The 27226-nt window shown below is 41.6% G+C and overlaps 1 protein-coding gene across 1 annotated transcript in view; it reads left to right on the top strand.

Annotated features, from left to right (window-relative positions):
* Positions 1 to 19044: 19044 nt before the first annotated feature.
* Positions 19045 to 27226, top strand: part of hecw1a (HECT, C2 and WW domain containing E3 ubiquitin protein ligase 1a) — a gene marked incomplete at its 5' end in the record, with an annotated part of 63714 nt that continues 55532 nt past the window's right edge. Inside the window, 3 exons of the mRNA XM_080050576.1 lie at positions 19045 to 19071; positions 21442 to 21778; positions 22108 to 22215. Coding sequence (XP_079906702.1) covers positions 19045 to 19071; positions 21442 to 21778; positions 22108 to 22215 — 472 coding nt within the window. The remainder of the gene's footprint in view (positions 19072 to 21441; positions 21779 to 22107; positions 22216 to 27226) is intronic.

Here is a 27226-nt window from a genome sequence, read left to right as displayed (position 1 = left end):
AACAACATTGTTTGGGGTCCGCGATCTGACAACTGTAGGCTACGTGCAGTCATTCAAAGATTATATAAGATATGAAGATAAATACCGTTGTTACTAAGTGAAATGACTAGATGAGTGATGCCAGTCTGATAGTGGAGAGAGATCAGGACCAACTGAATGCTGTGTTCCACACACCGGGGCTCGTCCAGCTCAACTGACAGACAGCTGAGTGCTGTCGCCACGAAACGTGATTAGTGTTCTTAAAGATAGGCCTACTTAGATTATAAAACAAGAGGTCTAAAACACAGATGATGAAGACAGGACTGTAAAAATCTAGTTCAATATCTAACCTGTGAAGTCGGCAATACGCTAAACAGCGTCTAAACTGCCTGAATCTTACAAGAAGAAGAAGACATTCTTTATTGCTTGAGTATACTTCAACTGAAAACGTTTCGACGCACCTCGCATACACAATCGATCTTTGAGTAGACAGTACGTAGTATATACAGGTCCTTCTCATATAATTAGCATATTGTGATAAAGTTCAATATTTTCTGTAATGTACTGATAAACATTAGACTTTCATATATTTTAGATTCATTACACACAACTGAAGTAGTTCAAGCCTTTTATTGTTTTAATATTGATGATTTTGGCAAAAAAGTAAAGAAAAACCAAAAATCCCTATCTCAAAAAATTTGCATATTTCATCCGACCAATAAAAGAAAAGTGTTTTTAATACAAAAAAGTCAACCTTCAAATAATTATGTTCAGTTATGCACTCAATACTTGGTCGGGAATCCTTTCGCAGAAATGACTGCTTCAATGCGGCGTGGCATGGAGGCAATCAGCCTGTGGCACTGCTGAGGTGTTATGGAGGCCCAGGATGCTTCGATAGCGGCCTTAAGCTCATCCACAGTGTTGGGTCTGGTGTCTCTCAACTTCCTCTTCACAATATCCCACAGATTCTCTATGGGGTTCAGGTCAGGAGAGTTGGCAGGCCAATTGAGCACAGTAATACCATGGTCAGTAAACCATTTACCAGTGGTTTTGGCACTGTGAGCAGGTGCCAGGTCTTGTTGAAAAATTAAATCTTCATCTCCATAAAGCTTTTCAGCAGATGGAAGCATGAAGTGCTCCAAAATCTCCTGATAGCTAGCTGCATTGACCCTGCCTTTGATAAAACACAGTGGACCAACACCAGCAGCTGACATGGCACCCCAGACCATCACTGACTGTGGGTACTTGACACTGGACTTCAGGCATTTTGGCATTTCCTTCTCCCCAGTCTTCCTCCAGACTCTGGCACCTTGATTTCCGAATGACATGCAAAATTTGCTTTCATCCGAAAAAAGTACTTTGGACCACTGAGCAACAGTCCAGTGCTGCTTCTCTGTAGCCCAGGTCAGGCGCTTCTGCCGCTGTTTCTGGTTCAAAAGTGGCTTGACCTGGGGAATGCGGCACCTGTAGCCCATTTCCTGCACACGCCTGTGCACGGTGGCTCTGGATGTTTCTACTCCAGACTCAGTCCACTGCTTCCGCAGGTCCCCCAAGGTCTGGAATCGGCCCTTCTCCACAATCCTCCTCAGGGTCCGGTCACTTCTTCTGGTTGTGCAGCGTTGTCTGCCACACTTTTTCCTTCCCACAGACTTCCCACTGAGGTGCCTTGATACAGCACTCTGGGAACAGCCTATTCGCTCAGAAATTTCTTTCAGTGTCTTACCCTCTTGCTTGAGGGTGTCAATGATGGCCTTCTGGACAGCAGTCAGGTCGGCAGTCTTACCCATGATTGCGGTTTTGAGTAATGAACCAGGCTGGGAGTTTTTAAAAGCCTCAGGAATCTTTTGCAGGTGTTTAGAGTTAATTAGTTGATTGACTTGATTCAGATGATTAGGTTAAGAGCTCGTTTAGAGTACCTTTTCATGATATGCTAATTTTTTGAGATAAGAATTTGGGGTTTTCATGAGCTGTATGCCTAAATCATCAGTATTAAAACAACAAAAGACCTGAAATATTTCAGTTGGTGTGCAATGAATCTAAAATATATGAAAGTTAAATTATTATCATTACATTATGGAAAATAATCAACTTTATCACAATATGCTAATTATATGAGAAGGACCTGTAGATGGTGAGTAGGATGTAGGACGCTAGTATGGCTTTCCGAACAGCCTACGTGATGTTACCAGAGCGAGGCAAATTAAAATCTGCACCAATCGCAGTAGGGAACTAGAGATGGAAGAAGAATAGGTTATTTTTCCCCTTAACTTTATAACCACAAGATTAGCGTGATCTCGGAAGGAAAAGCAATGCTTGGCGAAATGCTAATGCTAGCTCAGCTCAGCTGTTTGTTTACATTCCCTATGCAGCGCTGCTATTGCCAATCAACAGGGACTGGCTTGCATCACGGGAATACCCGGTCAATAGTGGATACAATAAGGACTCAAAAGACGATCAGTATTGGATCTTTGTATGGATTTATAAATTGCAGAAAAGATGCATGTTCCGGGATGAATTGATGAGTAAGGGTTAAAGTGACAGAGAGGCCAGCTGATTTGGAACGGAACAACAGCTGTTCGCTTCGAGGGAAAGTAAGGAACTCCGACTTTATTACCGTTCGAAAGTTATTAAATAATCAACAGACTACTACTCGTGCCACAAGCTCGGTCAGGGAGTACACTGGGATTATCAATGTTGTTTTTGATGATGTGTTTTTCTTAGAACGAGTATCCGTATACTCGCTCGGAAAAACCAACGAGTAGCATATTCGAAGCCTGTAAAATGGTATTTGGCACAGCCCTAGATATTCGACATACGTTCATCAGCTACGTCCCAACAAGCACACCAGGGTGTTAGGTGAAGGTGATGTTGTAAAGTTTATCTTTTGACCTGCTCCCCTTGACTACCAGTGTTTGAGCTAAGGTAACCTGGATGAGCGACATTTGTCCATTTCTATATTTCTATATCAACCCAATCATAGGTACAAAAATAAATAAATAAAAAATGCATGCACAAAGTTACAGGAACGGTTTATTGAAACCTTTGCTTGAGCAGGAGATTGAGGAAAAGAAGCGGAAAAAAATGTGGAACTATTCCTTTAAAGACTATTTGCCAAAAGACTCCTTATGGCTTACATGTACAGTGCCTCTTACAGTCGTATGAACGGACTCCCGTAGAATGAATAGAAGAGCAGCTATTCAGTGATGTCACACAGAGGCTTTTACAGCTTCTGTCCAGCAGATGGCACCAGAGGAACAGTCTACTGTCTCTCTTGCTGCAGTAGATGATACATATGCCAACACAGTACTTAATCACTAGCTGCTTGGATTATGAAAGTTACACACATGTTTTTCCGTTTCAAACCATTTTATTTATTTATTTCCCACAGGCTTAAAGAGGTGAAACATAATGCATATAGTATAGGTTTCAACCACAACATTGTCAAATAGTGGCCTCTGTTTACCTCGTTGGCAGACAGACTTAGGCCTTTATTTGGGACAGGCTTATATTATAGACACATCTCAGCATTTTCACCATAATGACCATGTTGTCCTAGATTCAGTATAATGCTCATAACCACACAACAATAACTAAATGCTTCAAATAAATGTCTGCATGTATACCCTTAGAAATAAAATGAGCTATCCAATGTAATATTAGAGATATATTATGGAGACTCAAATGAAAGTAGTAATATAATAGAAAACTGGACTTTTAGAAGAAGCATTTGAATAAGTATTATAACATATTACCACAACATTGTGAAATAATCCAATAAAATGTCAAACTCAACTTAATATCATTTAGCCTATGTCATCCTCTATTTTTCTGCTTTTCAACAGTTTGGCCATTTTCAACATTGTCACTCAAGACTGAGAGAGGACAACCAGTTATGTGATTGGTTGCTTTCAACTGGCAAATAAAATAGCCTACATTGGGGCGCCCTTAGCTCAGTTGGTAGGGCGCCCCCCCCCCCCCCCCCCGGGCCGGGCCCAGCAGCAGACCCGGGTTCGATTCCCGCCCGCGGTCGTTCTCTGCATGTCACTCCCCTCTCTGCCCCATTTCACCTCTGTCTCTTACTCTTTTCACACTATCTTTAAAGCATGAAAAATGCCCAAAAATATGTTTGAAGTAAAAAACAGCCTACATGAAATAAATGTAGAATAAAGAGAATAACAGACCATTTAAAAATCAAATGTAGCCTAGCCTAATGGTAGTATTTACCACATTAAGCCTTATGGTTGGCACTAGGATACAGGCTTTTGTATTGGGCAAGCATTTTGCCTATAGGGGAGAGTGGCCTAAGTTGTGCCACTTTTAACTCAAAGTGACTTTAAAGTGAGGCCTTGACAGTTGTGTCTCGAATTAAAATATGTACATTTCAGGGTGTTTTGCATCCCTGGCAATAAAAACTTTGGATCTGGAATAAACTGTTAAAGAAATATAGCTTTCGGAAAAAAAGTTGTCTTGTGGCACAACTTGCCCCCGGTGTGGTGTAAATTGTGCCATTGGAGAGAATACCATGGGATAAATTGTGCCATTGATACAGTATATATCTCATAATCTGTAATGCAAGACAAATCCATTAGACAATCACTTATTTAAGGTTTATTTAAAGTAAATATTTTACAAAGATTGCAGTAGAATTTTCTTAAACAAGGCCCAGCAGATCTAATGGTTTTATCTGCAAACTCACAATCACTATCATCATCTTTCTGGCCATCTGAACTCTCATCAGTGGTGTTGTTAAGTGGAATGGAGATGTCAGTCTCTTCTGAGTTACTGTAGACAATCACTTTCTTTTGGTGACCAGCGTATACAGCCATGCCAATGGCACAACTCTCAGAAATGTACTTTGCACTAGCTGCTCCGCCCTTGTAGAACCAACTGCCACCTGGCAAATGTGATTCCCCCTCCATTTCTGCCTTTAAATCAAGGCTCAAAACCCATCTGTACACCCTGGTTTCTCCTCCCCATTAACTATCTTACCTCTGCACTACTATCTTTGTTTATATGTGGATGTCTGGGCTTTATGTCTTTTATTTTGGATATTGTTATTTTACCTTAATTTTTTACCTACTTGTGGAAAAGGCTCCCTCTATGGGTTATTTTGTGTAGTGGTTGAGCGGCCATTTTATCCCCTATATGGGCATTTCCGGTTAAGACGTGACTCAGCCAACAGCGGCATTACTGAGTGATGCTTTGTGAAGTGCAGTCGGGAAAAGATCGCTCCCGTCACTTGTTTTGGATGAGTAGCTTATAATTGTAAGTATGTCATGTATGCTCGCAACTATATAATGTTTAGTTATTCAATGAATAGAGTTAGTAGTTTTGTTGGTTTGTCTAACTGTTATAGGTTAGCTTGCTAGTTTATTTCACCTGTCAGTTAGTTATCACTCTGTGTTATAGAGGTGCCATTTTAGAGCAGCCACCAGATGGCACATGCTGTTTGCCAGAGTGTGTTAACCATGTCTATTGTTCACATACTGTATTATCGCTGATTGTACCAAGGTCTATTAGTATAAGTGAAATGGCAATTATTCTGTTCTATTTTATACTTATAGTTAATGTTGCTACTAAGTATTATTTATACTTTGTAACTTAGTTAATTAGTAAAGCAGTTTACTTATTGCCATGTTTATTTCTTTCTCAGAACACATTCCAAGCAAGTCAGTCTGTTTAATTTGTGGACAACAATAAAGCCTGTATACGAATACGCAACCTGCCTCATCTCTAACCGGATGCCTGTGGCGATTCACCAAATCCACCCCAGTGAGCTTAGCTCTTAAAAGTATATTTTACATTTGGTCCTTCGAGCCGGATTATGGAATTACCACAGTATAGGCCAAGGCGTAACTCAGACCCAGGAGTCAGGATGGATGCTGAGCCTGTGAACCAAGAAGTGGATGCTAGACCCCGCAGACAAATACGTCACCCAAGTTTCCTAGCCGACTATGACCTCACAGGCCCAGGCCATGCACGACTGATGTCCCACACAGTAACAGACACTGCACCCCCTGTACAGAGACATGAAGAGGCTCTTCATGAAGCTGTGTTTTCTTCTATCTCCAGTGGCTCATTCCACCAGATACCAACAACATGGTCTGAAATGAATAGAAGTCAGTTAAACGCCACCAGGGAACGTGAACAGGGAAACGAGGATATCCGCCGCAGCGCAGAACTAGTCCCATCCCTCCTGTCTGAGTTGGATAAAGCAAGGTGGAACTACACAGACCAGCACCAACGAGCCACTCGGATGGAAAGAGAGAATGCTGATCTGCGACAGAGAACTAGTCTACTACCTCAAGCTTTATCGGAGTTGCAGCGACTTAACCACGAGCAAGCAGTGCTGCATGAGCAGGTTAAAGAGCTCCAGAGAAGTCGTTGGGATCAAGTTAATCCAGCTACATCCCACCGTCCAGTTTCAGAGGTATTTAACCCCCGAGCTGACTACAGAGTCCCGCCAAACCCTCCTCAAGCTACACCACTGCCCCGCAGTGGTCTCCTTCCCCCATCCAGAGAGGCTTTCGCTAACACTAGCCACACCGCTGAGATTGAGGAGAGACTGAAGAGACTGCAGGTGCAGCGTGATCTTCCCTATGGCCCAAATATCAGTCCAATAGGGAACAGATATGTCTCCGAAGAAGAACGATCATTCAGCTATGTGAGAGGTCAGCGAAGCAGTAATTATGGTCTTCCTCCAGATCAGCCACATCCTTACTCATACATGCAACAAGAGCCCACCCTGATGTCCAGCCAGAGAACTACAGCTCATTACTCTCCCCAAAGAGCAGTCAGTTATGATCAACCAAGAGGCGACTATTATTCTCCAGAATCCCCCGTCACACACAACCAGGAGCGGACCTACAGAGGCCCCAAACCTTCCATCCCTAATTTCGTCCATGCAGACTCCAGAGAATTCTCTCGGCTAAGGATCGCCTTGGAGAACATCCTACCTGCAGATGCCACAGAAAGGTTTAAGTTTCAGATCCTCACGGACCATTTGAAGCTGGAAGAGGCCCTGCTTATCGCAGACTCCTACAGTAATTCAAGATATCCATTTACAGATACTATGGAGGCTCTGAACAAGCAATATGGGCAGCCCCATAAGCTAGCTCTGCAGAGGATTGCTGAACTCATGGACGGACCAGACATTGCCAGTGGTGATGGGAGAGCTTTCCGGATGTTCGCACTTAAAGTTCGCTCATTGGTCAGTATGCTGCAGCAGTTGGGACAAAAGGGACTTGTCGAGTTGGATTGTGGATCCCACGTCACAAGACTGCTAGGGAAGCTTCCTCATGATCTGAAGGCCAGCTTCAGGAGAATCATCCACCCACTTAGAGTTCCAATACCCACCCTGTTGGACCTCTCTGAATGGCTGGAAAATGAGATGCAAGTTCAAGAAGATAGCTCCAGCTTTAGCTACAAGGTACCCAGTCATTCCTGCAGAGACAACACAACGCCGAAGGGAAAAGAGCAGCGTAAAGATTCGAAATATCCAACCAAGGCTACCAATGTTTTCCTCGGTACAGAGAAGTCATCAGAGAGCAGTACACCAGAGGTCTCCCCGCAGCCCGCCACTGCTAAGACACCAGAGAAGAAGATGTGTTACTGCCCGTACTGTGACAACAACAGTCATTACCTGAACGGTTGTGCCAAGTTCAAGGAGTTAACAAAGGAGCAGAAAGTGAAATGGATAATCGACAACAAACGCTGTTGGCGCTGTGGCCGCAGTCACCTGGCTGCAAAGTGCACCCTTAAAGCCCTGTGTAAGACCTGCAACCGCAAGCACCTACTCATCCTCCACGAAGTGAATGATAAGGTGGTTGATAAGGGAAATGACAACCCCCAAGAGACTGTAGCAGCTGTGAATGCGTGCTTCACTAGCCCTCAAAGTGAAGTCCTCTACGTTGACCGACCAAAGGGGAGCAAGAAAGTACTGCTGAAGATAAGTAAAGTTATCCTGAGAAATGGGGACCGGAGCCTTGAGACCTATGCAGTTTTAGACGATGGGTCCGAACGCACCATTCTGCTGCACAGTGCCGCTGAGCGACTTGGATTGGATGGTCACCCAGAAGACCTACCCCTATGTACTGTGAGCCGAGACCTGCAAATCCTCAAGGGTGCATCAGTTACCTTCACATTATCCCCCGTCAGTCAACCTTCAAAGGTTTTCAAGATTGGCGGTGCCTTCACTGCTGAACCACTCAGCCTCGCTGAACACACGCAGCCAGTGACAGCCCTACAGCAAAGGTATCACCACCTGAAAGGCCTGCCTCTAGAGCAGATTGATGCAGTACGCCCACTCCTGCTTATCGGGTCAGACTTCCCTCATCTCATTACGCCCATTGAGCCAGTTCGCCTCGGCCCACCAGGAGGCCCTGCAGCAATCAAGACCCGCCTCGGCTGGACTCTACAGGGCCCCGCCTGTGAAGTCAAACAAAACCCTCATGTCCCACAGTGCCTCTTCACAATCGTACCATCCCCTGACGCCGACCTGCATAGCCATGTGGAGAAGCTTTGGCAGTTGGATGTGCTACCATACAGGAGTGAAAAGGTTATCACAAGGTCAAAGCAGGACCATGAGGCAGTCAGTCTGCTTGAAGAGAGGACAGTGAGAGTTGATGTGGACGGGGTGCTAAGATATGCCACACCCCTGCTGAGAGTGAAGAACATGGAGAACCTCAAAGCTCCTAAAGAAGCAACGCTGCCTCTACTGAGAGGGATCGAGAAGCGGCTGGCTAAGACTCCCGTCCAAGCAACAGCGTACCAAGCAGAGATCACTAAGCTAGAGCAGGCAGGGTACGTGGTGAAGTTGGCTCCAGAAGTGGTGGACCAGACCAGTGAGGCCTGGTACATCCCGCACCATATGGTGGAACACAAAGGCAAGCATAGGGTTGTGTTCAACTGTTCTTTCCGGTGTAGAGGGGAGAACCTGAATGAGCTCCTGCCACAGAACCCACTCCTTCCGCCTGTAGGGGACGAAGAGCTAAGAAGACCCACATTCTGCGGTGTTACTACCCTTTCCTCACCCCCTGCATTGCCTCCTGCCAACCAGTTCCAAACATACGCTGAGTTTGTAGGCGCAGTCGCCCGTATCCTCCATGGGGCGGCTGATGGTACTGACGTCCTGCTAGCTAAAGATTACAGAGATGCAGAGGTTGCTATCCTACAACAAGCCCAGAGAGATAGCTTCCCAACCGAAGTCACGCATCTAAGAGCAGGCAAGCCAATACCAACCGCCAGTCGGCTACTCACTCTGGCACCAGAGTTTGACCCAGACACGCAGCTTATACGAGTGGGAGGCCGGCTTAGGCGAAGCCCTCATCTAGATATGGACTCCATCCATCCAGTTGTTCTTGATGCCCACCACCCCGTAACGAAGATGATCATCCAGGACTTCGACATCAAGCTGCATCACCCAGGACCCGAGAGAGTGTTCGCGGAGATCAGACGTCAGTACTGGATACTCAGAGGGAGAGAGGCAATCCGTCGCCATCAACGTGAATGTCAAGACTGCCGGAAGTGGAGAAGCAAACCGTCTGTGCCAAGAATGGCTGACTTGCCCCCTGCCAGACTTCGTCTCTTCAAACCTGCCTTTTACTCGGCGGGCGTTGATTGCTTCGGGCCGTACTCTATTAAGATTGGACGACGACACGAGAAGAGATGGGGAATCCTGTTTAAGTGCCTTACTACCAGAGCCACGTACCTCGACCTCCTCAGTAACATGGACAGTGATTCATTCCTAAGGGCATTGAGGCGCTTCATCTCTCGTCGGGGGAAACCTGTTGAGTTGCTCTCGGATCAAGGGACGAACTTCAAGGGTGGTGAGCGAGAGCTCCGAGAGGCTTTCGAAGCACTTCAGCCTCAGCTGCAGGAAGAATTAGCCAGCCAACAGATAAGCTTTGTCTTCAACCCCCCTAGCGTTCCCCCCTTTGGAGGTTGTTGGGAGAGAGAAGTCAGATCACTCAAAGCCGCCCTCCGAGTTACACTGGGGGATCAAGTCGTAACCGAAGAAGTCCTGCGTACAGTGCTTACAGAGGTAGAGGCAATCCTCAACTCCAAGGCGCTTGGTTACACGTCCTCGGACATTGCAGACCCTGACCCAGTGACTCCCAACACCCTTCTGATGGGGCGGCCAGATTCATCGATCCCACAGGTGGTGTATCCAGAATCCGAGTTGCTGAGCCGCCGACGATGGAGGCATAGTCAGTTGATTGCCGACCACTTCTGGAAGAGTTTCATCAGGCACTACTTACCTGGTCTTCAAGCCCGCCAGAAATGGTGCACAGAGTCAGAGGACCTACAGGTGGGGACTACCGTCATGATAGTGGACAACCAGCTTCCCAGAGCCCAGTGGCCCGTCGGACAGGTAACTCAGGTATTCCCAGGTGCTGATGGCCGCATCAGGACTGCAGAGGTCAAGGTGAAAGATCGAACATACACCCGGCCAGTCGCCCGCCTGGTTTGCCTTCCTGCTCTGCCGGACTGAGACATTTTCTTAGGTGGCCCTTAAGAGACTTTATCAATGCCTTTTAGTTGTTGCAAATTTACTTTGTAATTTTGGGGGCGGCTGTGGAAAAGGCTCCCTCTATGGGTTATTTTGTGTAGTGGTTGAGCGGCCATTTTATCCCCTATATGGGCATTTCCGGTTAAGACGTGACTCAGCCAACAGCGGCATTACTGAGTGATGCTTTGTGAAGTGCAGTCGGGAAAAGATCGCTCCCGTCACTTGTTTTGGATGAGTAGCTTATAATTGTAAGTATGTCATGTATGCTCGCAACTATATAATGTTTAGTTATTCAATGAATAGAGTTAGTAGTTTTGTTGGTTTGTCTAACTGTTATAGGTTAGCTTGCTAGTTTATTTCACCTGTCAGTTAGTTATCACTCTGTGTTATAGAGGTGCCATTTTAGAGCAGCCACCAGATGGCACATGCTGTTTGCCAGAGTGTGTTAACCATGTCTATTGTTCACATACTGTATTATCGCTGATTGTACCAAGGTCTATTAGTATAAGTGAAATGGCAATTATTCTGTTCTATTTTATACTTATAGTTAATGTTGCTACTAAGTATTATTTATACTTTGTAACTTAGTTAATTAGTAAAGCAGTTTACTTATTGCCATGTTTATTTCTTTCTCAGAACACATTCCAAGCAAGTCAGTCTGTTTAATTTGTGGACAACAATAAAGCCTGTATACGAATACGCAACCTGCCTCATCTCTAACCGGATGCCTGTGGCGATTCACCAAATCCACCCCAGTGAGCTTAGCTCTTAAAAGTATATTTTACATACTGAATGCACTATGTACAGCACTTTGGACAGTGCAAACTGTTATAAATGTGCTTTTATAAATACATTTTTCTTACTTACTTACTTATAACTCACCCCAGGCACTCTGGCACAAATCACCCCAACCCCAGAATTTTGGATAATAAGCATGATGCAGAAGTTTAGGGCTGACATCGTGCCAACTATATAGACACAAAGTGTAGTATACTAAAGCACTGAAACATGTGTCAAATGTTTTCAAACAAGTCTATAATTGTTCAGACACAATAATCAAAAAACCTTGATCATGGACATTTTACTTTGAAAGGCAAAAAACAGTTTTTCTTAAATGTGCTTATATCTTATTCCATGTTTCTCCCTTCTTTACAGGATGAGTTAAATGGATGGCTCTTCTTAAATATGTGGTCACATATCCAATTTCTTCTATGGTTTTCTAGAAACAAGGGGTGGCACAACTTCCCCACCGGCACAATTTAGGCCACTCTCCCCTACCATCTAAACAATGATCTTATACAGAAAATTATCCTAGACTATGTTCAACAAGTAATGAAAAGTATTTTCTGGATTAACTGTAGCCTACGCCTATCCTTCTCCAGTAAATAAGGCTACCAAATGGAAGCTCAGTATTTTTTTTAAAAGAAGCAGTTTTTCTCTCCTATAGGCTTGTATTCTGGCTACTACCAAATTGAGCTATGGAAAGGGATTGTCTAAAAGGCTCGTATTTACCGGCCTACTTCACCGGTTTGAATATGAAGGTGTATTGAATTCTGAGATCCTATGTAGTATAAATGTGCAAAAAAAATTAAAATCGGTTTATCCTAGCCTGAGAAAAGGCAGAAAGAGTGTTTTTTTAACCCTATATTTCTCTTTCTCGTGACATCACAGAAAGAGAAATATAGGGTTAAAAAAAACGTACTTTGTAAATATTACTGTGATGTAAAAGACATCACAGTAATATTTACAAAGTAAGAAGAGGCATAAGTAAGTAAGTAACATCATTTGCCAGCATTTTTTCAGGCAGGAAGCTCTTCTCCGCCGCTCTCTGCCTCCTCACATCAGCTGCAGCCTCCTGAAAGAGATGCACGAGCGCACAGAGTGATGGGGTGATGACTGCGCGCGTGACACCGCGTGCGCGGTCCGTTTAGACTGCATTCAGGGGCCAAGACGAGGAGGCTGCGCACGCGAGGAGAAAAGCGCGTTTTCTGATAGGCTGTGAGACAGTGGTACCCAGCTTCACAAAGTCCGACAGATAAATGCCCAACAGGACCGGAAGTTAAATCTTCAAACTAAAAGTATTTCAGTCAAAATTATTAATAAAACAGAATTTTGATTAAGCTAATTCTTACAAACACATATCACATCCGACTGATGGCAAATTTAATTTAGTTTACTTAAAACAATAAACTTTAATCGTCAAAACAGGCACAGGCACGTTTTTGAAGGCTATAATAGGCCTAATTTATTTTGGCAATGGGACCGACCGGAAATTGTATGTCCTCCTATCCCGTCTAGCTTTACGTCGGTCCATAGAAAGAGGAAAGGATGTGACTCGAGCGAGCCCCTCTCAGTCCTTGACTCGGAACGCCGTTTTGTTTGTGTTCTTCATTCCTTTTAACCTTCGCAATCGCAATGGAACTCGTTTGGAATTAGCTGGCGCTCTTCGAGTTTATCACCTTTTACTTGGAGAATGATCCACCGGACGCTCTTTTTCTCCCAGGTAGGTCGACTCATCTCCATTGTTGCTGTGTTAACGTCGGGTGATGGAGCCAGTCATGTCAGTCTCCAGCAGCGGCCCAGCAGCGCTCTGTAGCCCGCATACAATCTGTCAATCTGTGTTCTCGAAGGAGGCTTACACGCTATTTAAAACAACATGTGATTTAGTGGTTTTCAACGGTAACAGTCTATGGGAACATCACGTAGCCTAAGGACATATGGTTGCCTGGCTTTTCTTTCTTCAGTAGGCAATGGAGCACATATCTCAGCACTTTAGGGAAATTGTTTTTAGCGGTGGTGGTTCCCCCACGCCAGAACACGGTTCTCCCTATTATATAGCTTAATTTGCTAATGCTAGCAATCTTCATCAATCATAAATCTGGCATCATATAAAATAGGCCTATAAAAGGCTACATTTGTATCAATTTTGAGCTAGTGGAGGTCGGCCGTAAAGAGTGGTAAATATCTTGTGTTATCTCTCATGTAGAAGAGGTCCATAACCTATTTGTCAGTGAGCAATTCAACATTAATGTAGCGTTATTTATTCATTTTTTGAATGGAGTATGGCTTGATAGCGTCGCCCTGCTTGCTCTTGGGTTGGGATATGACTTGAGTCCTAATAGGAGAGGCTTTCCCTCTCCCTCTTTGTGTGGGGATTCCCATCCTCAAAATCCTCTTAAATACTGGAGCTCACCCACTGAGTGGCTTTTCCTTTTGTTTTACCTCTGTGTTTTGGTGTCATGCAAATGAGTAGAAAATAACCAGGCCTCGAGTAACATAGGCAGAGACAGAGCAACACAATAATGTCAGAAAATAAAAGTACATTCATTAAATAAGAACATAGACTGAATAATAAAAAATATGAAGTAAAAGCATGAAGCCATAAAGCGGGAAGTGAGAAAAGGCCAGAGGACCAACTCAGAGTGGCTGTATTAAAAATAAATAGAGTCAAACAAATTGTGTAAAATAGATCAAACAATAAAAAAAAAATCAAAGTTAAAATTAATAATACTAGCCAAAAACAAATCAAAACTAAATAGCAATAATTAATAAGACAATATAGAATAATAAATAGGTTTAAAATAAAAAAATATGTTTTTTATAATAGCGATACAAAAAAAAAACAACGCATGGAGTATAAACTCATTTCCACAAACTACAAGGAGGAACTGGGTCTTGAAGTTTGCTTGTCTGCTCTACACCTGGATGCAGTGATTCTCCACCGTCTATTTTAGCCCTCTCATAAATATGCAGATCTGCCTTTGGTGAAAGTCAAAGGGGATTCGATAATAATAATAATAATAATAATAATACATTTTATTTATTTAGCGCTTCTCTCACTCAGAGCGCTTATTCTGAACTATATCAGGGGAAAATGTTAGGTGTTCCACAACTCTGCAGATTACATTTTTAGTGTTGGGAGTTGAAGCTGCCTCTGCATTGTAAAAATTAAAACGTGCAGCAATTTTACATTGACAAGACACTTTTTTCTTCTGTGAGTGACTCAGCCTCTTGTACAGAAGATAGCTCTGCCACACAAAATGTAGCCTTGATCAGACAAACATAGACAACACTAATTCAAACAGAAATGATTGGCTATATACCCAACCTTTCTGGAGGAGAATTAGAGTGCTAGGCTGCAGTGCAAGTAGTTATTATTTCTTTAGGACACTTATCTCAATTCATCCTTTAGTCTGTGAGTGTAAAATGTCAAAACTGTGAAAAAATGGCCGTCACAATTTTATAGAGCTCTGGGTGACATCTTCAAGTAGCTTTTTTCTCTCTCTCTGAACAACAGTATAATTGCTGTTTTGTTTCAATAGTTTCAAGGCTTTACCAATGGCCACCTAAAATGTTATAAAAAGGACTAAGGTATGTGCTTGGATTATAAGATAGGATGATGCCATACCTTTTCTCCAAGGTTAAAAGTGGGTCTGAATGCATCCAAGTTATGCTCATTTCTGTCAAAAGGTAAAATGTTTTTACACGGATGTAGGAGCCCCGCAGGTTTACTGAACTTTGGTTGAACATCAAAGCTCCTACACACACACACACACACACACACACACACACACACACACACACACACACACACACACACACACACACACACACACACACACACACACACACACACACACACACACACACACACACACACACACACAAGCAATCCCATTAAGCAGAAGCCTTTAAAGGCCATGTTCTATCATAGAGTGTAAATGTGAAGTGCATGATCACATAATACTAAACCTGAAACTATCTAGGATGAGTAGATCAAGTCAAATACTCACGTTGTAAATGATGTTTTGTTTCATTCATCTTCCAAGCACACAACCCACTAGTTCCAGCTTTTCAAATGAAAACAATAATATATTTTTCCTTTAAATTTGATAATAAAATACAAATATACAAGGTTTTAGCTGTTGGATGGACCAAAACCAACTATTTGAATATGTCACATTGGGCCCTGAACATGTTGTAAATATGTTTCCCTTTATTTGACCTTGTGTCGTAGACTAAAGAAATAATCATCTAATTGAGAAAATCGTCATCAACAGTTAATGGAAATCACACGCTTAGTTGCAGCCAATCAGTGCAACTATGTGACAGTGTGGAGTATAGAATGGCATTTACAATTTCACTAATGTAATACCCAAAGTGAACAACAGAGCAGTGTCTTGACAGTTGCTGTTCAGAATTCCCATTATTGAGTCATGTTACAGTAAAGGCTCATACATACTGGGCTTAGCTGCTGGCTGTATTGGTCATAGCCGTGCTGTAGAATTTGTATTGATTTTACAGTACAGTATGTTGCCCTGTGCTGCAAACCAGCTGTGTGGGTAAAGTGGTGAAGTATTAACTGTTTTGTTCTTGAAAGGCTGTTTAACTAGTTCTTGGAAAAGCCAGGACCCTGGACAGCTCCATAGTGATTTGATTACGGTTGCCATGATAACAAATTAGAGTAATTGTGGATGATCTGGTTTTGTTAGCAGGAAAAACTCACCAGCTAGCCTAGCATCATACCTAAATCTCTGTGTTATTTAAGATTGATTGTCAGTGGCAGAGGGCTAACAGTTTCCATACCAGCGGTGGCAAGGTAGAGGCTATGGCTGTTGAGTTTCTATTAGCAATTAGCAAGGTCCCTCTGTCTGCCAGTTTACCACTCTGGTCCCCACAACTACTGGAGATGCAATGATGAGAACACAATCATGAAAAATCGGGTGTTCTACACCTCTGCATGAAGGTTTTTCGCCAATCCTACCAACGCATGAAGTTGAAGTTGGTTCTAACTTTGATATTGTCAGAAATGGGTCCACACACACAGGGTAAGACGTAAGTGATGGGAGAGGGCTCGCTGTGTGTGGTGGCTGGGCTGAAGTCAGTCCAGAGTGAGATATCTCAGCAAAATAGAGGCCCAGTTGTTGCTATGATGTTAGCTTACGGTCCCAGAAATTGCACCTTATTTGTTTTGGTGCTCCTTGTCCTTTTTTAAAAATGTGTGTTTGCCTTTCTTTGCAGTTAGTTATTTTATGGATTGGACCACAGACACATTATTTTTCAACATTTTCAGAAATGTGAATTTAACCTAAACAAGTGTCATCCTCTATCTACACTTGGCCATAATGAAAAGCCTTTGTATTCATAATGCTGCATTCAAGTCTTTGACAGATTCCCAAACCTGCAATTGTGAGCTAGAAGGGGATGGTAGCACATTTGATCAACCATGAGCTTTTAAAACACCTCAGCTTTAATATATCAGTACAACTATGTATTGGGAGCACTATTTCCATAACATCCAGAAGAAGGATAAGTGAACTACTAACACACTTCATGTGGACAATGTCAGCTGTCATGGTTTTGGAGGGAGGGATAATTTCAGAATTAATTACATAACACGCAGGGACTTTATTCTCAGCCGCTGTAGTGATTCTTGCTCAATATCCTAATGTTTTTAGCTTTTTGTACCTAGCTACATTTCCTTTCATAAATGAATCCATCTTCTATATACAATGTGGTTTCCTATGTTGCTGAACCAGTAGTCTTTAACATTGCAATACAGGTTTTTTTTCTCCATGAAACACAGCACATCATAAAGTGCATATCAGCTTTCAGTTGAAGTGAAAAGTAGAGCATTGCAGCAGGCTGAAGGCTTGATAAGGAGAGCAATGATTAGATCATATAAGCTGGGGTTTACCCATCCATGGCTGAACAAGAAGCTTCAGGAGAAATAGACCTTAGAGTGGACATGGGAGATCATTATGGAGAGGTTCTTTTCCAGTCTGCTCTATACTGAATTAATAATTATGTTGTTGTGAACACAATGATAGGGGTTAATTAGCTGATTGTATTGAACAACGGGGGGTATTTCCTTAGAGATTACTATGCTTGTCTGTTAGCGTGTAGCTAGCTTGGGCACCATACTAATGTTGCTAATTAGAACTGTAGGGATTTGAGGACGACTTCAAGTTAAGTCTGTATCTTTAGCTTTCTTTTAATGCCTGTGCTCATGAATATTTGCATACACATTGTGCACACAGTTGTGTCTGTATGGGCATTTCATATGCCATTGTTAGTTCATCATAGCCACATCAGGACCACTGCCGGAGTCTGTCACAAGACAGCTGAAAAATAATATTAATATAGTCGTACAAGTAGAGAGGACTTAGATGTCAATCCGTCCTTTAAAATGCCAACAAATAAAGTGTTCTCGAAAACAAACAATTGAGCTGTGATGTAATAAAAAAATTAAATCATGCATGGAAATGAAATAAAAATAATAATTTTAAAACTGCCTCTATCCCACGTTAAAATTGTCAGCAGAGTTGTAATAGAGCCAGTGTTTTCTGAAAGGCTTTCCGAGTAAAGCAGCCAGGCCAGATCAGTGATGGCTGTTTGTGGTTGGTTTCAACACATTTTATGTATGACTAGTGACCACATGATCCATTGATTTCAATATCACATATGTGCACTGGCATTTAAAAAAGAAAATCTTTTTGTGCGTTAGTACTACTACAGTGAATTCCGCCCACAGCAAACAGTTATAATACATTTTCCTACCTTCCTACCAAGCTCAATATACCATATTCCTACCAATATTTAATTCCCATCTGCAGCAATGCAAACCATGTGACCATCCATAGATGCACATGGAGACTGGTTAGTTGTGTTGGTTTGAGTGTCATTGGATGCCTTGCTGTTCTGTCTGTTCACCATATCCCTCTCTGTCTGTCTGTCTGTCTGTCTGTCTCTGTCCATCTGTGCTTCTGCTCCTTCTCAACTAGGGCTGGACTATTTGACCTCAAATCAATATCACCATTAATTGAACATTTTAATTCGATTATGATTAATGACAATTGTTTTTTTTTTTCGCCCGAATACTTTACCGACAAGGTTTGGACTGTAGATATGCTCGATTATTAAAGCTGGGACATTTTATATACTGGAATAGTACATATCTTATCTTTGTGATTTAAAAGAAAATAAAGGAAATGCATAGATGAACTATAGTATATGGTTATTTATGGAATATTTCCAACTGAAATATAAAGCATCGCTCGAGGTGAAAATGTCTCATTTCAGTTGTGAAGTAAATAATCATGTTCTCTAAAATAGTAGAAAATAAATAACTTGCATTCATAGCAGATCAATACATAGTTTTCTATATTGCCATTTGAAAAGTAGAAAAAATAACTTGAATCTCTTGTAGACAAATGTTGAAGTTTTCCCTTGTGAAAAATAAAAACACAACTCAAATCTCGAGTAAATGCATATTTTAAAGTCAAGGTTCAAGTCGATTACGGGGTCTTAATGTCGGTTTTCATTCATTTTCGATGAATTGCCCGGCCCTATTCTCAACCATTCATAAGTATCCGTTAAAGACAAAGAGTGAAATTATGACGATGATGGTCTTTTTTTGCACACACATGCAACACTTGACTTCCACCTGCTGCATTCACTGCCTGAGCTTTCTGTCTGTCCAGTTTGTAACACAGCGCCCTTCTCCTCCCACTTCCCCCTTTAGGTTTTGCTGTGCTTTGGGTTGACTGGTCATTATGCTGATGCAGCTGTGTAGTATCAAGGTCAGTTAACCCTCCCCCCCACCTCCATAAAAAAAAACACAATCACCTACAGGTGACCCAACGTACAAGTGTATTAATTCTGAATATTCCTGCATCATAACTTCTACTGAAAGAGAAACTAGTAGAAAGTGAGCATGTATTTTAAAAGCTTGATGAGCGGATCACTTAAATGACTTTTATTTCAATTTTGTTCAGAATAATTCAAATATTTATTATATTTTTTTTACCATACAAGTTAATTAATGTTCAGAACATTCTAGATGTTGTTTAAAAAATAAAACGATTGATTGACTGGTGTGAAATACCAACATAGACTACATTTCTATACATTTTGACAGTCAGTGACTTTAGATGTGATCATGTAAATGCCAAAATAGTAAGCGACTGCAACATATCCTTTTTGTTTTTAACAGTGAACAATATTTGCAAGGACTTCACCATACGATATGCATCACTGTACATGGGTCACAATATGATATCAACATAATTGCAATATGATGCATAATGCCACAATGTATCGACAGTTCAGCGGACAAATTGAGTCAAAATAATTCCATTCAAAACGTTTTTTCAGCATTTTAGCACAGCCCTAGTACATCCAGATATTGGTTGATTAATATTGGTATTGCATATATAACACAAGCAAGCCCTAAACAAATTCCACTGTCATCTTTCTTCATCACTAACTGCACACACACTGAGCTCCAGCATGTAAACTGATCTGTGGTGGCTGGCTGGAGTGGTGCCCTGAAGCTTCTTTCTAACTAGAGCGTTCTCTAATCTGATCTGAGACCCCACCCAGGATGGAACACTCTCCCCCACATTTGGACTTGCTGCTAATGATTAGGGGTGTAACGGATCACAAAACTTACAGTTCAGATAGTGTCACATTTTTTTGAGTTTGATTTTTCAGAAATCCACAGTGAGTTACAAATAAATAGCCTGTCCACAAAAGCCATTTGAAATAGAATCTTAAAATATTCAAAAACTAAATTAAGTGCTAAATGGGGTTAAAATCCTGGATAAGAGTGGAATAGTCCAAAACCGCCATCGCAGAAGTGACCCACAAATGACATACAACAGGGCCCTCAATTATGAAGTAAACAGGTCAATAATCTACAGTTGACACAGGCTTTTCATTTACATTTTTAAAACTATAAAAAATCTATTTAGAATGTTCGAGAGTTAATGTTATGTAATGTATCTCAGTAAAAAAATTAAAATTAAAAAAATAATAATTTTGATTTATGTTTCTTTCCCATCTATGTGCATAACTTCCATGTGTCTCTTTAATGATATATTTATTTATTTACTATCATTTTTGTTGTCTTTTTTTAATTTGTCTTTTATTTATTTTTTACAAAATGTTCTTTTTTAAAGCTTTTCAAAGAAAAACATTTAGCTGTGAACCACTTACTTGATTTGGATCTGTAAACTCGTGCTAACGTTTATATTTAAATCCCCATCCAGTATGAACAGTCGTGTCTGTGTCATTCTCATCAGCACCACGTCACTAAACCGCCTTAACAGCTTGTTTGTGCATTGGTCCAAAAGATGTATTTATGCACGCAAAGTTCATTTGTGTTTGTGTACACCCAGTGTGATCGTGCAAATGATTTCTCTGCCACTTGGTGTGAACATTTTCCATCATGTTATGGTTTCATCTAATATCACATATTACTGCGAGATGACAATTATTGTATTGTGTTATTCGTAAAATTGACTTGTTAACATTGCAACATCTTCATGTGCTATTTTGATATGCTTTTTACATATGACCCTCAAAGCATCTAATGCCAGCAGCCAGTGTCATTGTGAATGACTGAAAATAATATGCACTCTGGTATTAGATACATCCACATCCAAAGCAGAACATGTCAATGATTTCCTGTTGTGTCGGCATATACACATACATAATACACATACACAAATACAGAGATTATTGATACTTTTTTAAATATGTATTTCCATGAGGAAAGACATACTGAGGTGAAAAGGACAGGTGCACACAGTGAAGTTAGAAACCAATGTGCTTGCTTGTTGAGCGGATAGTTTCAGATAAGAGGCAAGCTCCCATCCACCTTACATGGTAGAATGCCCTTTTCATTCACAGCAGAATGAAGCATATTTAAGCCTGGTTTATAAAAGAAAAAAGTCCTAGTTGGTGTGTTCAATTAGTCTTTTCATGACAACTGTACGGGCTGTGAAAGGACGTGGACATGTGAATGCCTTAGTCGATGTACATTTTATTGTACAGATTAAATGAATAGTTTGACATTTTTAGATCTGTAAGAGTTATGAATCTATGAATAATGAATTATTTATTTGGTTAAACTTTTTTTTTTTAACTTTTTCTCAATATTGTTTCAGAACTTGTACCAGAATCGGTTCCTGGGTCTGGCGGCTATGGCCTCCCCGACTCGCGGCGGGCAGACCCGGGGCCGCTGTAAGGATGCGGCGGCGGTGGTTGTCCGTCACAGCTACGGGCCAGACTCCTATACGGTCAATGGGCTGAACCAGGAGGAGGCCTTCATGCTGGGGCTGACCCGCTCCACCAGCGACACAGACCTGGTCTCCCCAGAGGCCCGCTCCACCCTCACCATCTGCTCCTCTCACTACACCATCGGCCAGCCCCGAGACCTGCTCATCACATGGGACATCAAGGAGGAGGTGGACGCCGGGGACTGGATCGGCATGTATCTCGTTGGTGAGTGGGAACAAGAGCAGGGCGGGATGATTATTATTATTTTTTTTTTTTTTTTGGCATTTTCAAGCTTTTATTTTATTGTACAGTTAAAATGGGGAGACATTGGATAGTGTGTCTCCCCCCCGGACCAAGGCCCAGCAGCAGACCCGGGTTCGAATCCCGTCCGGGTCCGTTCTCTGCATGTCCTCTCCTCTTTGCCCCATTTCAACTCTGTTTCTCCAATCTGTCTAATAAAGCAAAAATGCCCCAAAACAAATCTTTAAAAAAAAAAACTATAGCAAGGGTTGTATTAGCTGTATTGTTTCATCAGTTGTACTATCTCTTCCCAGATGAGGCTTTGTCTGAGAACTTTCTGGACTATAAGAACCGAGGCATCAATGGCTCTCATAAGGGACAGATCGTTTGGAAGATTGACTCAAGCTCCAACTTCAGTGAATGTAAGTAACAAAAACTCTCTCTTGTTTTTGGGGCAAAAAACGTTATTCCCTTCAAGGTTCAGTAAGCGAAATGGTTCTTTTAGCTAACCTCCTGTCAGTGACTGCAGTTAGCAGTCCCCTCCCTCGTCCCTACGTCACCACATTAATGCACTGCGGTCTTCAAGCAGCGAGTTATCTAGCATCATTTCAGATCCGTAAGTGCTATAAAACATGATAAAAACCATCTCTATTCTGATTGGATATCAGGTTGTGGGATACTCGAAAAGCTTATTTGCCGATTACGTGCAGAGCGGGTGAGACCTGTGTTATGAAGCGCGCACACTATATAAGTGATCACTGTATGTATATAGAGCCATTTAACATGTATATTAACGTAAATATATCGCTACCTTCACCTTTAATGAAATTAGTTCAATTTAGCTTGCCTCAATAAACATCCTATATATTGTACCGTGACACCATATTTCCCTCTCCATCCAAGCTCTTACTGTAAACCTATCGTTTATTTTGTGATAAATACCAAATTTGGTTAATATGTGTTACGTGTTTATATTTAATTTAAACGTTCCTGGTACTCTTGGTTGAAAAGCGGCTGTAGTAGAGAACTAAGCAGCTTAGGAGATCGAAATTTTTTTCTCATGATATTGAGACCAAACCAGAGCTAAAAAGAGAGTGAATACTGGGGTTCAATTCATTAGCTGGCCTGTAACTCCAACTATTCTGAATAAAAGCTAAAGTTGCTCCGTGTGTGCTGTATGTGTGAAGCTGTGGCAGCATGTAAAGTAGCAGTCTATGGGAAACAGAGTTTGCTTATACAGTGGCTCCTCATCATAAGGGAGGGAGAGCGTAGGTTCAGTGGGAGACAGTAACAAATGGTTCACTATCAGCACGTTTAGGGACATGGGGAGTTGTGTGTGTGTGTATGGTGTGAGGGAGCCGACGTGTATGCACACAGAATGAACAAACAGAATGAATGTACAGTCATATGAAAAAGTTTGGGAACCCCTCTCAGCCGGCATTATAATTGACTCTGCTTTCACAAAAAAAAGATAAAAGTGGTATGTCTTTAATTTACCAGGAACAGCTAAGTACTGGGATGTTTTTCAAACAAAGATTTTTTGAAAAGCAGTATTTGGTTGTATGAAATAAAATAAAATGTGAAAAACTGTCTGTGCAAAAATATAGGAACCCTTGTGGTTTTGTTGATTTTAATGCCTGTAACAGCATGTAAAACTGATGACTTTAAACACAAAATTGGTTGGATTATGTTGTTAAGCCTTGAACCTCATAGAAATGTATGTTTAATCATGAGAAAAGGTATTTTAGGTGCCTAAATGCAAGTTGCACTTCTCTTTGACTCTCTGCTGAAGTGAGACAGAATGGGATCATCAAAGCAGCTCCCAAAAGATCTGAAAAACAAAGATTATTCATTGTCATGGTTTAGGGCAGGGGTGGCCAACCAGTCAGAGACAAAGAGCCACATTTTTTACTGTGTTACTGCAAAGAGCCACATCGTACACACGGGTACACACAGTGGCGATTCCAGGAAATTTTGACTGGGGGTGGCCAAGGTGGGCCACAGAGCTAGAGTGGGGTGGCCATCGCACCCCTGAATGAATAGCATGTGATATGCTGTACAACCAATTCAAAGATGATTTATAATCCCAAATGCCCAAATCATGTTAGTATCCATTGTAATGTTTGTCAGAAAACTAAACCCCTGAAGGGTGGTCTGGGGGCATCCCCCCCCCCAGAAGATTTTTTTGTGTTTTTAACATGTAATCTAAGCATGCTGGTGCATTCTGGCGAAGATAATAAAGGAAAAAGTCAATATTTATTTCGGCTCAGATGAATAGTAAAATTAGCAAGACAACATAACTTGCTAGCAGCCAGATGCCTAACAACTGCACAGAGGGACGGATGACCACTAGCTTTTGACCAAATATCTTGCTAAAAAAATAAACCTTTATTTATGAAAGTCTGCCCTTGCTAAGAACATGTTACACTCGCTAACTACAAACTTTAATTTTTTTATTCAGATTTCAAAAATCTGCTGGGACACGTGCCTATACACATGCATGGGTGGCACGCATGTCACAAGCATACTTATGCTGTTTTCAAGACCTTTGCTGACCAGAGACCAGTTCTAGTGGCCACAGTCCTACCATTAATTTAGTAATTGAAAATTGAAAACTGATCTCATATCAGTGGATTGGAGTGTTTGTGTGATGAACTTGGCAACTACCTATCAAAACTAGGATACATATCAGGAAAAAAATGTAATTAAAAAAATAAAATGAAAATAAAAAATAACATTTGAACTGGGGTGGCCAGTAAGATTTCAGGGGGGGGGGGGGGGCGTTTTTATTTTCGCGGGGAGCTTGCTCATGCATGCACAAGCATTATTTATTTAAAAAAAAAAAAAAAAAAAAAAAAAACAGGGGGCCCCACACTAGGACTTGAAACGGGCCCCCAGATCGTTAAGGCCGCCCCTGTGATAATGACAGGACTGGACTCCTACAGTACTAAAGACGACAGGGCAGTCATTTTCAACAATGAACATTGTGTGCACTGCCTCACACACAAACTCTCAGTTCAACCAAGTCCACAAACAAAAATATAACAATTTAAAATAGCGTTTTTCTCTTACTATGCATGTTGCTTTGTGGGACTTACTTTTAGCATGGAGAGAGCTGAAGTGGCGCCGAAGATTTGAAGCCTTGAAATGCGCAAATGACACCTGGCATATAAGGCAGAATGGCCTGCCATAACGTTCAACAAAAAATATGAACTCTCCCACTCTGTTTCGGAGCGAACTTGACACAAATAGTTTACTCACGGAAAACCTCCCTCCAAGCTGAGCGGGCAGTTTTAGGTTGCGTCCGCACCAAACGTTTGCGAGTGTTATGTTGCGTCCTCAATTAAACATTTGCGAAAAGGCATACACATAGGGCCTACACATTAATAAAATAAAAAATGAAATAATAGACAACATGTAAAACGAACGTAAGAGCCGCATGAAACGTTTGCGAACATGTACACACATAGGCCCACACAAAAAAAAAGTATATAAAAAAAAAAATTATAATCACATAATTTGATATGAACTGAAGAGCCGCACGAAGCTGGGCAAAGAGCCGCATGCGGCTCGCGAGCCGCGGGTTGGCCACCCCTGGTTTAGGGGAAGGCTACAAGAAGCTTTCCCAAAGGTTTCAATTTTCAATTTCGACTGTAGGGAACGTTGTCAGGAAATGGAAGGACACAGGCACAGTGGCAGTTAAACCCAGGCATGGCAGACCAAGAAAAAAACAGGAGCGCATAGGCTGAGGATTGTGAGAATGGTTGCACACAACCCACAGATCACCTCCAAAGACCTGCAAGAACATCTGGCTGCAGATGGTGCATCTGTACATCGTTCAACAATTCAGCGCAATTTGCACCAAAACATCTGTATGGCCGGGTGATGAGGAGGAAGCCCTTTCTGCGCCCACGCCACAGATACAGTTGCATGGAGTATGCAAAAGCTCATTTAGACAAGCCAGAAGAAAATGCTTTGGACTGATGAGACAAAAATTAATCAATTTGGTCTTTATAAAAAGCGCTTTGCATGGCGAAAGAAGAAAACTGCATTCCAAGAAAAACACCTGCTACCTACTGTCAAATTTGGTCATGCTGTGGCCACTTCAGGGACTGGGGCCCTGGTTAAAGTGGATAGTCGGATGAATTCAACCCAGTTTCAACAGATTATTCAGGATAATGTTCAAGCATCAGTCACAAAGTTGAAGTTGCCCAGGGGTTGGATATTCCAACAAGACAATGACCCTTAACACAGTTCAAATTCCTGCAGAGGGAAAAGTACAATGTTCTGATATGGCCGTTGCAGTCCAATGACTTGAATATCATCGAAAATCTATGGGATGATTTGAAGCGGGCTTTCCATGCTCGGCAGCCATCACATTTAACTGAACTGGATCGCTTTAGTATGGAAGAATGTTAAAAATACCTACATCCAGGATCCAGACACTCATCACAGGCTACCGAAGGCGTCTAGAGGCTGTTATTTTTGCAAAAGGAGGCTCAACTAAGTACTGATGTCATTTTTCTGTTGGGGTGCCCAAATTTATGCACCAGTCAAATTTTGTTATGATGCCTATTGCATATTTTCTATTATTCCAATAAACAAAATGACACTGCTGAATTGCTTCTGTTTCCCTAAGGTATGTCATATATGAAAAGGAATTTGCTTCTTTGAAATCCCAGCTAATGATGAACAAAAATCCCCAAAATTAGAAGGGGGTCCCAAACTTTTTCATATGACTGTATGTGTGTATGCCGGCCAGGTGTTTTCATTTAGTAATACATTCCTCTATAAGGGCTGAAGGTGGCTTCTTTTTTTTTTAAATGAGTGGAATCTCAATAGGATTGAAGCTGTTATGTTAAACTGTTCAAAGTAATACTTTTTTCACCAAATTTTTTATATTGTACTATAGTTGCTTTTACTATTACACCTACACCATGACCAAAAATGCACTGCTACTCATACTAATATGAAATACATCCCTCTGTTAGACACATGAGGCTGCAGGCAAAGGTATTGATGTTTGAATGTTAGTATGCAGTGTTGCAGTGTGTGTCCCCCTCCTCAAACCTTCCACGTGTGTCTGGCCACAACAAAGCAGAACAACATGGAGCTTTACTATGACCTTAATCTCCTCCTGTCCCCCAAGCGTTTTGCTTTTTTGCTCTATTTCCCCTTTTTTAATTACAATGACCCCGAAATGATAAATGCCATCTATCAGCTATCAGCTGCTTATCACCTCAAAAATAAGTGACATAATTCATATAGATTATAAAAAGGTTTTAAATAGGTTTTCCTTTACCTCAGATTAAAGTATTAAAAACTAAAAAAAAAATGTATGTAATATTATTCAGTCATTAATAAATGATTATGGACATTTCAACATTTTATAAAGTGCTATGCATGATGCAAAAGCCACTAAGGACATGTCAC

Source organism: Ammodytes marinus (genome assembly GCF_949987685.1).
Source record: "Ammodytes marinus genome assembly, chromosome: 21".
In the NCBI taxonomy this organism is placed as follows: domain Eukaryota; kingdom Metazoa; phylum Chordata; class Actinopteri; order Uranoscopiformes; family Ammodytidae; genus Ammodytes; species Ammodytes marinus.
This window is presented reverse-complemented; position numbering and strand designations above follow the sequence as displayed.